General features: G+C 41.3%; 1 protein-coding gene across 1 annotated transcript in view; it reads left to right on the top strand.

Moving 5' to 3' along the window:
• Positions 1 to 13197, top strand: part of rad51 (RAD51 recombinase) — a 32144-nt gene extending 18947 nt beyond the window's left edge. Inside the window, exons 8-10 of the mRNA XM_061092141.1 lie at positions 7705 to 7834; positions 11756 to 11877; positions 12359 to 13197. Of these exons, the coding sequence (XP_060948124.1) occupies positions 7705 to 7834; positions 11756 to 11877; positions 12359 to 12482 (376 nt within the window). The 3' untranslated portion in view covers positions 12483 to 13197. The remainder of the gene's footprint in view (positions 1 to 7704; positions 7835 to 11755; positions 11878 to 12358) is intronic.
• The last annotated feature ends 119 nt before the right edge of the window (positions 13198 to 13316 follow it).

Below are 13316 nucleotides of genomic sequence, written 5' to 3'. Positions count from 1 at the left end.
CAGGGTCTTAAAGGGGACCTATTATGCTTTTCCTTAATTGCAGAGGTAAATATAATGTTACAATGTTGGATTATTATATTTAACTTGCTCAGAGTTTAAGAAATTGGCTCAATGCATGTTAGAGTAATTCCTTTGAGGCACAGGGAGCTGAGCTTTTCTTTTGCGCCTTGTTTCCAACATTTTTTTTCACCCTCTTGGTAATCTGACGATTTCGTTGGACGTTCATATTTGGGGATCTGGTCCAGGATCTTTTCGTAAGGTTGTCAGTATGCCTCTTCTTAAGCTATTTTTTGGTTGTGAAGGTAAGTTTTCCAAAAGAAAAACACCTAGCAAAAATGGATAAACGTTGTTTTTGCAGGCCAACAACAACCCCATGCAACATTCTTTGTTTGTTTACGCCACTTCACAAAGGACTCATCAACAGAGCCCAGCATGAAGCTGTATTTGCAGCTTGGTTTTTCCTGAAAGATGGCGGTGTTCCCTCTGTAAAGGGCTGTGCGCAACCCGTAAGTAACATATAAGTTAAATGTTTGTTTTCAATTGGTAGTCAGTCTAGATCGCTTCAGAATACAGTTTCATTACAGACAGCGTAAGTTTACAATGTAATGTACAGTAGCTCCAGTTAGCTGCAGGGGCTAATGGGGCTTTGCACATAACAGTACAGCTGAGCTGTGCACTGAGCAGTCTGATAACGTTAAAACATTTTTAAACCATTACCGTAAAATTCAAAGCATTATTTTCACAACTGCAGTGAATGTAACCATTCTCCAAAGTTTTTATTTACCTAGTTGTATCCAAATTTGAAGCAATTCAGGAAACCTGCTTACCTCGCTAACAAGGAGCTATTGGGGAGGGCGAGGAAAGAGTGGCAAATAAGGCTGTGTAGATTTCATTGTCATCATTGTTTTTCGTCAATGGGTTAAAATAACTAATTGTCCATAGAAATCAGAGTAAAAGTGGTCATAATGGCCACGCATCACAGAGTTTAGCAGCTTAGTGCTTGTTTCTGCTCAACTTTATATTGCTGTTTGCTCTTTCAAACATGTTGTACACACATTTGAATACATGTAGGCTAACAATATCAACAAGAAAATATTCTTCTTTACAGAGAAATCCTTACTCAGATCAGCGGCAACACCTCACCTAAACCAAAAATTACACAAGTAATACCAGCATGTAAGAATGCGTCTCAGTCAGACAAGAGAAACTCCATGTCTGGGGTTAATATGTGAAAACGGATTCACCTTGCTCTTTAGGGAGAGGTGGACTAGTGGCAGAAACTTGGACTATGGGCAGAAAAGGTCTCGTCTCTGGTTCGACTCCACGGAGAAACATCAAAAAGACGAACCTGGATTGATCTGTCCAAAAATCCAAGAGGATTCTCCCTACCCTGTCTAGTGCCCCTGAGCAAGGCACCTTACTCCCCCAACATCTGCTCCCCGGGCGCCATACATGGCTGCCCACTGCTCTGTGTGTCCTGCACCAGATGGGTTAAAAGCAGAGGTTAAATTTCCCTCCTTGCATGAGTGTGCTTGTGCATGCCTGTGCATGTGTTTGGGACGAATAAATGTATCTTAATCGTATCTTAGTCAACTGTGTTGCAACTACTGTAACAATGATTTTTTTTTTCGTGTCTTATTTTAGCTGTGAAAGCTACTGTTTTAGGTGTATCTGTACGTTTATCATGGCAAACATAGCTATTTCGGTTGACTGAAATTTGCATTGTCTTTCCCCAAATAGAGCACATCACAACAGACCCATAAAAGACAATACTGAGACACAAGATGCCAGATGGTACATGTAGGCACACATGGTACATGTTTTCACAAACCAATGTTCTTTTTAACATCCCCCAAATCTGTTGGGACACAGTTGTTGCATGGAACACTGAAAGCACATGTGAGAAGCAAAGGTGTGTATGCCATATGGTCACTAAACGGGTATTATTTGGAAAATACATAAGAAGTTCATAAATAAAATATTTAAATACAAAGTAGCCTGGAAAAGCAGCTTAACAAATCCAAGCTGTTTGATGCATTCCTAACAGCAACAACCCAGGTAGGGGTAGGAAGTAACATAGTAATTCCGCTGCAGAGATCAACTTATTTTCTTGACAACAATCAGATAGTGTTTGCTCTTATCACCACAACCTCTCTAGACATCTTTGTCTGTGCCTTCTGTGTATGTCACCGCCTTTTGACTTGAAGATGTTTTATCTTTTTTTTTTTCTTTCTTTTTTTCATGTTAGGAAGTATCATCTGTTTTATTTCCACACAAGATCAACTAAAATATTCGTAATCGTGCATCTTTAATTTTAGGTTCCAAAACCGGCTTTGTCAAAGAGGACCTGTCTGCACAGATTGAGAGATACTCAAAGGAGGTCAGCGCCAGGCCAACATCAAGATTCAGTCAAGGGGAGGTTGGAACCCAACATACACTGCTCAAAAAAAATTAAAGGAACACATTTTTTTATCAGGGTATGGCATGAATTCAATTGCACTTTTTTGATAATTATCTGGTCAGTTAAGTAGCAGAGGGGGTTGTTAATCAGTTTCAGCTGCATTGGTGTGGATGGAATTAACAACAGGTGCACTAGAGGGGCAACAATGAGACGACCCCCAAAATAGGAGTGGTTTTGCATGTGGAGGCCATATCAAGTTTCTCCCTCTTGATCACTTCGACTGGTTTTCCATTAGTGTTGGCTTTAGCTGGAGTCATTATCTCTACTGGGAGCATGAGGCGATTTCTTAACCCTACAGAAGTTGCACAGATTGTCCAACTCCTCCAGGATGGCACATCCATGCGTGCCGTTGCAAGGAGATTTGATGTGTCTCCCAGCATAATCTCTAGAACATGGAGGAGATTCCAGGAGACAGGCAGTTACTCTAGGAGAGCTGGACAGGGCCGTAGAAGGTCCTCAACCCATCAGCAGGACCGATATCTGCTGCTTTGTGCAAGGAGGAACAGGTTGAGCACTGCCCGAGCCCTACAGAATGACCTCCAGCAGGCCACTGGTTTGAATGTCTCTGCCCAAACAGTCAGAAACAGACTTCATGAGGGTGGCCTCAGTGCGCGACGTCCTGTAGTGTGCCCATTGCTCACTGCCCAGCACCGTGGAGCTCGATTGGCATTTGCTATAGAACACCAGAATTGGCATGTCCGCCACTGGCGCCCTGTGTTTTTTCACAGATGAGAGCAGGTTCACCCTGAGCACCTGTGATAGACATGAAAGGGTATGGAGAAGCCAAGGAGAACGCTATGCTGCCTGCAACATCGTTCAGCATGACCGGTTTGGTGGTGGGTCAGTGATGGTCTGGGGAGGCATATCCATGGAGGGACGCACAGACCTCTACAGGCTAGAGAACGGCAGTCTTACTGCCATTAGGTATCGGGATGAAATCCTTGAACCCATGGTCAGACCCTACGCTGGTGCAGTAGGTCCTGGGTTCCTCCTGATGCACGATAATGCCCGGCCTCATGTGGCAAGGGTATGCAGGCAGTACCTGGAGGATGAAGAAATTGATGCAATTTATGCCTCTACGTCTTTTCTAAAACGGATAAATAAGACCGCCCTATCTGTCATGGAACACCCTCTCCGAGCGCCTCGGACAGCTTTTCGTGCACCTCTGATTTTTCTAACTGTCCGTGTTTATTTCGGACACCCAACGGACAGACCTTGGCTGTGATTGTATCGCGAACGACATCATTTCCGTATGACGTCATTTCTGTATTTTACATTTCCGGACCTCAAACTTCCTGATTCCTTCCCTGTGTCACAAAAACCCAAACACAACTATGATTCTACGATTAATGTGACGTGTGTGTTAAGCCAGTGGAGTTATCCGGCTGATGGTGGCTCGTTAGAGTACTGACGGCATGTGTGCACGGTCACATACGGTTATAACGAGCTTTCATAACGGCGCTAGCATGCTAGGCTAGCGGGCTAGCCACCATGCTAACTGCGGTGGTAACGGTGCAAAAACCCGCCGTCACGACTTTAATTCCACTTCTATCATGACACTGTTTCTATAATACCGTCAGGTAATAAGCAAACACTGGATAGTAGCAGTTAGTGTCGGGAGTCCCTGCTGACTGTGTGTGGAAGCTGGGGGGAGCTAGCTGGGAGGGGAGCTAGCTAGCTCCGTCTAGCTTCAAGCTACACGGAGCTTCAAGCTGTGGAATCAGCAACACAGTTCGGAAACAAGACCTGGGAAACGCTGCGCTAAGAAACGATAACATCAGCATTTTGACCCGCTGGGTGTCACTTTATTTAGTTCTGTTAGTTGCCATGGTTCAGTGTGTTGGAGCCAGCCGTCAGAGGTAAACAAACACACGTGGACTTCTTCTTCCGAGATATGGGGTAGGCTTCTCTGAGCTCGTCTTCCGTTGCGCCACCTATGGGTTTGGCGGTGAATTGTTTTCAACGTACAGTCGTCGGAGAGGTAAAAATCAAAAAGGCTCTCCGCTCTCCGTGCAACCCTCTCCGAGAAACGGATACGTAGAAGCATACTGGAGCCTTAAGACAGATCTGGGAGGACATCCCACAAGACACCATCCGTTGTCTCATTAGGAGCATGCCGCGACATTGTCAAGCATGCATACGAGCACGTGGGGGCCACACAAGATATTGAGAAGCATTTTGAGTTGCAGAAATTGAATTTTGGCCAAATAGACCAGGCCTGCCACATCACTTTTTCACTATGATTTTCGGGGTGTCTATTAAGTTGAGCCCTCTGTAGGCTGAAAACTTTTATTTCCATCAAAGATGTGGCATCCTTTTGTTCCTAAGACATTAAACTGTCCATATCAGTATAAATATGCAACATAATTTTTTTTCACAATGAGATCTGATGTGTTTTCAAAGTGTTCATTTCATTTTTTTGAGCAGTGTAGTTCCCAGCAGGATCTAGAAAAATCCTTGCGTAGTCTGCGAGCAACAGATGAGATGACGATCGGACTTGACCTCCAAGGTATCCCCAAAACCAGCTAAAAAAACTGCTGCAGGCAAGATATTTGTGACAGAAGGAAGAGAGGGAAGACACTATCATTACAAAGATTGTCAGCTGCAGTGAATCTGGTGGATGAATTTATAAATGCTGGTAGTAATGTTTCTCTGTACATAGTCTTATGCTTTTAGAAAAAATTACGCTATCTCATCAACATTTGTTTGTTGTTGATCTTGTTTATTTAATTAATACTGTCTGTCTTAAATAAAATACTTTTTCTCAGTTGAGTGATTGTTTTAAAATTGGCAGATATGCGGGGAAACTGAGGGGTTAAACTACTCAAGTTTCCATGAAATCAGGGACCAATTTTTATTGAATATAGACACATATTCTAATTATTTCTAATGCCAATTGTATATTTTGAAGGAATATAACATTTAAGTTGTCTCAATATACAGTTTTTCTGTGCAATTTTATAGAACATAAAATACCACATTGACTGTCATCACTGTTATACAGCAGAATTGACAAGTGCAAGACTAATTGCTTTCTGTAAGCATCTGTTAAGCATATCTCAAATTGTGCCATTTTGGGTCCTTTAATGTGAGAAAATTTGGCCCGAAAAGTCCTTACAATTTTTAAAGACACATGAGAACCCATGAGGAAAAACGTACTCGTCCAAAATCTGTTTGGTATATATTGTTGATATTTTTAAATGTGTATCCATTGCAACAGTTCTAGGTCTGGGTGGTCAGTCTTACATATTGAATTGTTTGGCACTTTATTGTTCTTACAAACTGATGTTAAAAAATAAAGATATTGGAAAATAGCCATTTTGATCGGGAAGCATCACAGACATTTATATTTGTGTGAATGTAAACACTTATTTCATATTTCTGCAAATGGGAAATTTTAAGTTTTAATTAATTAATATAACTAGTAATTGATATACTCTTGGTATATGCCGACAGTAGCTGTTCTACTTCACTCTGCATTTTGCTGATTTTTTTCCCCCAACGTATACCTATTAAGAAGAATCATAGATATAGGTGACTTGTGATTAAGAGACGCCACACACTGGCAAACCAAAAACTGCACACAAGCGCTCGCCCTTGGGCACGCGCGGGTTGCATGTTAGCATGGCTACTTCCAGTAGTAGACTTTTAGGCATTTGGATGAGACGAGCATTATGGAGGCATGTTGTGTTTTTTTTCTGTTTTATTACATCTAAAGAAGGGGTTACCTTGGCTGCAACACTGTAGTGTAAGTAGATAGTGAGTAAATGTTCCTTTTTCTGTGAAATGGAACTCCCTAATTGCCAGTTCATTCAGCTATTTACTTCACTTTACTGACAGCACAGTTTGTCCAAATGTTGTGCACCTATATGGCACCATACAGTCTTATAGTGGTGGCCTTGGTGCCAATAAACCTCTCAACCTTCTGTCAATAAATTAATTTAAAGAAGGTGGGGCAAGCCCATGCAAAAGACATTGAGTTTTTTAACTGTAAACAGTGTTCAGATACTCTAGTGGAGTTCAACAAAAAATAAGAAAAGGTGGAGATTTTTATAATTGGTCCCCTTTAACTTGTGCTTTTCAACTTGTGTATAATAATACTAATATCAGTATTCTAATAAAATACTAGTAATAGAACTTTATTTTGTATACTCAACACAGAACAAGACAAAACAAAAATAAGATAACAAAAGAAAATATAAAAAAGAAACACAATATTTTATAACCACTTAAAAAACAGGCAATTAAAGGTTTTCCTACAATGTTTAAAGCTATAATTTAAAAAAAAAGGGTAAGTGCTGGCATGCTACATCTCCTCAGGCAAGGCGAAAGAGAAGTCACCCTTAGTATTCAGCCTTGGTGGGGTGGTGTGGCCTAGGGGGTAGAGTGGTCGTTCTCCAACAAAAAGGTTGGCATGGCACAACCACAAATCTACCAAGACAGTCGTCTACTCCACAAATGTGGCCTTTATGGAAGAGTTGTAAGAAGAAAACCTTGGTTGAAAGTGAACCATAAGAAATCCTGTTTGGAGTTTGCCAGAAGCCATGTGGGAGACACAGCAAACATGTGGAAGAAGGTGCTCTGGTCAGATGAGACCAAAATTGAACTTTTTGGCCTCGATGCAAAACGCTATGTGTGGCCGAAACCTGTCTTCACACTGTCAGAATGTGAGGGATCTTGTTGTATTGCCTGTTCTTAAATTTAATCATAATTTAACAGAACTATATTTATATGATTGTGTTTGTACCGGGATGGATGGATCGGTTCCGTCGGGTCGGTCTAATACTGGACCCAGTTCAGCACAATTAATTTATAATTATAATTTCATCATTATTAAAAACTATTATTAACTTGGCTCTCTAACTCTGCTGTTTAATGGTATCGGAACATAATTTGCTGTAAGTTGTTGTAGATCTTTTTAAATTTAAGGTTCGTATGGAACAGTTATGTTGCGTCGAGCAAAAATAACACTGTTGGTTTTATTGTTAATGATGAAGTGGATCAATAGACTGCCTAAAGTCACCTCCTCATGTCAGCATCGCCACTTTCACGTCTCCAAAATGTTCGTAGGCATGGGTCAGAGTTTGTGTGGAAATGCACAAATTTTCCCGTCAAGTTTGTTTTTATTAATCCAAACGTTTGCGTGAGAAGTGGCCAATGCACGTTTCATGCCCCGTTTTTTTGCGTACACAACGGTTATAAATGAGGCCCCTGGTGTTTAACTCACTCTCTCTTTGTGTCAGGTATGCCCTACTGATAGTGGACAGTGCCACTGCTCTGTACAGAACAGACTACTCGGGTAGAGGAGAGCTGTCGGCTAGACAGGGACACCTGGGACGTTTCCTCCGAATGCTGCTCAGGCTGGCAGACGAGGTAAGGCCCTGTTCACACCTGGTGTTAACATCTGTCTTCAGTGAACCAATCACAAATCACTACAGGTGTTAACCTGAGATTTAAACACTGACTGCATTCAGAGATGGTCTTGGACGCATGTTTAGCAGTATGTATGCAAATTTACTGCGGGCCACATTGAAGTATTGTCAACTGAGCTGACATGCTCTGACCCTGTAAAGTTTCATAATGAACCAAAACTACATTAACCTACACCGACTTATTTGTGGACACTGACACCATATTATTATTAATTGCCACATTGATTTCCATTTTTTATTTTTTTCAAAAGTTGCTCAGCTACTCTGCTCTTTCCTTCTCTCCAGCACACATACACACATCTCTAGAGTCCCAGTGGGTGAAAATAGAATGTTTCTGTGATCAGAAATTATGTGTATGTTCATTTTCAAATGCAAAGCAGGAAAATTTGCTCTAAGAGACACGTGAATACACATTCTAATGTCAGGAGCACTCCAACTGTGATCAGATCACTGGAGAAATGTTTTTACCAGGTCTGAAAAGGACCTTAGATGTCCTAGTTGTCTGGTAATGTGCTCATGTGCTGCTGTACAGGACAGAAATCAGGACAGTACATCATAAAGACTAATTCACACTTTTTATTCTTTTTTTTTTGTCACATTCACAATTCCGGAAATGCACTCTCAATCTACACAGTCTACACAGTGATGCAGATTAAATTACATTATATTACATGTCATTTGGCAGACGCTTTTATCCAAAGCGACTTACAGTTAGTGCATTCAACATCTATGAGGGGCCATTTTAGGTATTTCAGTATCTTGCCCTTATCTTACACTTCGGCATGCAGATGGGGAAGAGTGAGGATTAAACCGCCAACCTTCTTGTTAGAGGATGACCACTCTAGACCCTAGGGCAGGGGTTTTCAACTGGGGGTCCTCTGCCCCCTGGTGGTCCGTGACGGCATTGCAGGGGGTCCGCAAAATTCGCTTTGATATTTCAACACATTTCCAGATTACTCTTGAATATAGTGAAAAATATCTAAAATAATAAAAAGGTGCTAGGTTAAACTTAAGTAGGCCTCAATTGTTTGTGTGATATTGAATGATTATCATTTGTGACATATTATGCATTACGTCATCTTCCCTCTTCAGTTGTAGCCCCAGTTTATGTTGATTGTTATTGATCACTGTTACTTTAACGTTCTCTCAACATGTCGACTACATGTCTGTACATTTAAGTCATGAACGTAATATATTGATGTACATATGGTTCTGAGATGCAGTACAACTACAAACTGCATTTTAATTTTGTTTTCAATTTTTAAGCACTGAAAATCAACCTTTGATTTGTTCTAGGTTTTTAAGTAGATATATCTAGATTTGTTTGAGGTTTTTAACTAAAACCAACATGGAAAACCAAATGTTAAAACTTCCTTAGGCACGTGCGCGCGTAGGCACATCAGTGGGCCACGGATTACTTTCTAGTCAGAATGGTGGTCCCTGGGACAAAACCAGTTGAAAACCCCTGCCCTAGGGCCTAGGCCACACCGCCCTCAAACAGTATGTTTCGCCCCAAATCACAGCATACATATACTCTCGAGGCACTTTATATCGTAAGGCTGTGTAACTGTCGTATTGAAGCACCAGGGGTGTGGATTCGAGTCATATGACCTGGACTAAAGTCAGATTCAAGTCACAATTTTGAAGACTTCAGACTTGACAAATCTAAAATGACCTCTTACTAGACTTGGACTTTAACACCAAGGGTGTCTGTATGCAACATCATCGGTTAAGAAGCCGGTCAGTGATGGTCTGAGAAGGCATATTCTTTGAGGATCGCACAGACCTTCATTTCATAGCTAACAGTGCCCTGACTGCTGTTAGGTATCGGGATGAAATCATCAGAGCGATCTTCAAACTTTACGCTGGTGCAGTGGGCCCTGGGTTCTTCCTGGTGCAGGACAATGCCCGGCCGTATGTGGACTGAGTGTATAGGCAGTTCCTGGATGACGAAGATATTGATGCCACTGACTGACCCTCATGTTTCCCCAGGCCTTAATCCGATTGAGAACGTCTGGGACAAAATGTATCGGTGTGTCTGACAGTGCAGTGTCCAAGAGCTCACTGATGCCCCGATCTAGGTCTGGGAGGAACATACTCAGACAATGTTGGAAGTGCATTCAGGCACATGGTGGCCGTACACACTACAGAACCACCTTACGAGATGTTTGAATGAAAATCCACACAAGCTGGATTGGCCTGTGATTAAAAATGTTCACTTTGTTTTCAAATCCAGCCCTCAAGGGGTTAATGATTTTGGTTTCCATTGGCGCTTCTTACGTTATTTTGTTCTCAATGAGTTTCGCAAACAGTAATGATTTTCAACATGAATAGACCCTTGTAGAATCAAATCTTAGCCCTCTGAATATAATTGAATTGTGAGGTGCCTAGAGATTCCCAGCCCCAAAGTTAAGACAAGAAAGGAAAAAAAATCCCTCCATTTTCACTTCTTTGTCTATGGTGAGCTGTTTAAAATGAAACTTCTCTTTTTTATTTATTAGGAGTAACCAAAGACCAAGATTTTTAGTCATTTCTGCTGTGTGCACAGTGTTTTTTCCTTTGCTATGCATAACACATGCAAAACATTTATTTGATTTATCGAAATATTAAGTCTCTCTTTGATGAATGAGAACAATATTACATACTGTAAAAGCAACTCACTCGCAGTCCCTGGCACACAAACCTCACTCATTCATTCATCCCTACCCACACTTAACTTACGCTCCTCATTTAGAAGCATGACTCGTTGGATACAGTACCAAAGTAAGTATATACTTGTGTTCAGAAGCAGTATTCAGTATTCGCTCATTTGTCTTAATTTTTTTAGAATTCAGTATTTGTGTTAATTTAGTACACTAAGTGTTTCTCTGTAGGCAGTGTTGGGGAGTAACGGAATACATGTACCGGCGTTACGTATTTATAATACAAATCATGAGTAGCTGTATTCAGTTACAATTTAAATAGATGGTATTCAGAATACAGTTAAATTGTTGAAATCAATGGATTACATGACGGTACTTCTCTGTTTCACAAGTTTATTCACTCTCTAAATAAATCAATGGAAATGCCGCTCGTAAATCCACCGGAGGCAAAGCCCCCAGGAAGAAGCTAGCCACCATGGCTGCTCGTATGAGCGCCCCGGCCAACGGCGGCGTGAAGAAGCCTCACCGCTACCGGCCAGGGACCGTGTTTCTGAGAGAGATCCGTCGCTACCAGACATCTACGGAGCTGCTGATCCGCAAGCTGCCCTTCCAGAGCCTGGTGAGAGAAATCTATCAGGATTTCAAGACCGACCTGAACTTCCAGGGCTCCGCAGTCATGGCTCTGCAGGAGGCCAGCGATGCTTACCTGGTCAGCCTGTTTGAGGACACCAACCTGTGCGCTATCCACGCCAAGAGGGTTACCATCATGCCCAAGGACATCCAGCTGGCCCGCTGCAACCGCGGAGAGAGAGCTCAAACTGCTGCTGCTCCACTGACTATAACAACGTTGCATTCCTACACTTATAAAATGCAATTCAATGTGGAAGATATCCAAGTATTCAGAATACTTTACTCAGATTAGGTAATGTAACGAAATACATTACAGATGACATTTTTGGGCATGTATTCTGTATTCTGTGACTACGTTTTGAAAGTATCCTTCCCAACACTGTCTGTAGGCTAGAATGCAAAGGCAATTAATTTGTCAAACAGGGCACATTGCCTTATTTATGTCTTGAAAAATAAGTTTAAGCTCTTGGACTTGACTCGGCAATCCTTGACTTGGAACTTACTTTCTCTCTTACGCTCTGTCTGATTAACCAAGAAATTTTGCAGTGAGTTGTCTAACAACTATTTCTGTCTGATCTATTTCACAATAGTTTGGCGTTGCTGTGGTGATATCAAACCAGGTGGTAGCACAGGTAGACGGGGCAGCCATGTTCTCTGCAGATCCCAAGAAACCAATCGGTGGCAACATTATGGCTCATGCCTCCACCACACGGTGAGTGATGCAGTGTGTCATCCTTACATTATTCTCCACCTCCAAAATCATCAGGAGATGCCTCATCCCTTTGCACCACAAAACATGAAAGAACAGATAATTTGGTTTCATCATAGTAATATTTCCCTCTGTGAACAGCTGAAGGTTTACAATAATTCCACGATAACAAGTGAATGCTTTCATGTAATCACTCTGTAAACAGAATTCATTGTGGTGTCTTTCTGTTGGTGAAAGGTTCTTAGTTGAAAACGGCTCCTGTTCACTTAAAGGGATAGTTCACCCAAAAATGGAAACTCACTCACCACTCTGACGATGGAGGGGTAGGTGTTTGAGTCCACAAAAAAGTGGCGGGGTTTAGAGAAACTTAGATGATACCATACATCACAGCAGCTGGAAGGCTTTGACTACTGCAGATTGATAAAACCTTGGTTACATGAATCTAACATCACAAAAAAAAATGTAATTGGTCTTGTTTTTCCAGGCTGTACCTAAGGAAAGGTAGAGGAGAGACGAGGATCTGTAAAATCTACGACTCGCCCTGCCTACCAGAGGCTGAAGCCATGTTTGCCATCAATTCTGACGGAGTGGGCGATGTCAAGGACTAAGTGGGCAGAGAGAGGAAGGTGCTGGTAAATGCTCTATCACCTGCTCTCTTGTTTCTTGGTCAACTGTGTTGAATGACGATAACCTTAACACAAAACCACAGATGGGCTCATTGGATTGGCTTCCCGAAAAGACGGTCCTGCCTATATGCATTATATGCTCAATGATAACGCTGTGGCATTAAAATATTTGTTTTGTGCATTCAACGAAGGAAAATAAACTGTTTCCCACAGTTATGACATAGAATCTCATAATAATGAGGTTATATCTCCATAATTACAAAAAATCGTGAGATTTATATTCTCGCAGGAAGTTCTTTAGTCCTATCCCTTACCCTGCCTGTAATGTGTCACAACTCATCATTACGAGTCACTAAGTTGCAATGACAGAAAAAGTTGTTTTCGTTGTTGAATGTGCTGCAGTTTCTTTAAAAAAAGAAAGTATGGTGAAATAACTTGCTATAGCTTGTGACATTTATTTTTCTGTTAATTTGATGATTTTTTTTGTTGAGTCGTGCATTCTTTGGTTGGTCTGATGAAGTTTTTTTCGGAAGGCAGTTATTATTTTACAATGAACACATACCCACAAGATACTGACATTTATCTGCCTTTATTTTTCTCCAGCCAAACCACTTCTGTTGAGTCCCTTCTCTGTTTATTTACCAGAAAGAGTATTAAATTCCTTTTACCAATAATTAAACCTGTTGCATCATTGCAGGAGGGATTTTTTACTGTCTGAGCTATCCCCATGTTGTTGGTTACCCAGATCCTGAACATAACTGAGGTAGAGTGGTGTCACGATGGTTCAATACACACAACTAAAACTTAAAGACAAAA

This window comes from Limanda limanda, chromosome 18 (genome assembly GCF_963576545.1).
Source record: "Limanda limanda chromosome 18, fLimLim1.1, whole genome shotgun sequence".
Classification (NCBI taxonomy): Eukaryota; Metazoa; Chordata; class Actinopteri; order Pleuronectiformes; family Pleuronectidae; genus Limanda; species Limanda limanda.
The sequence above is the reverse complement of the archived record's forward strand: the minus strand, read 5'-3'. Positions and strand labels throughout refer to the sequence as shown.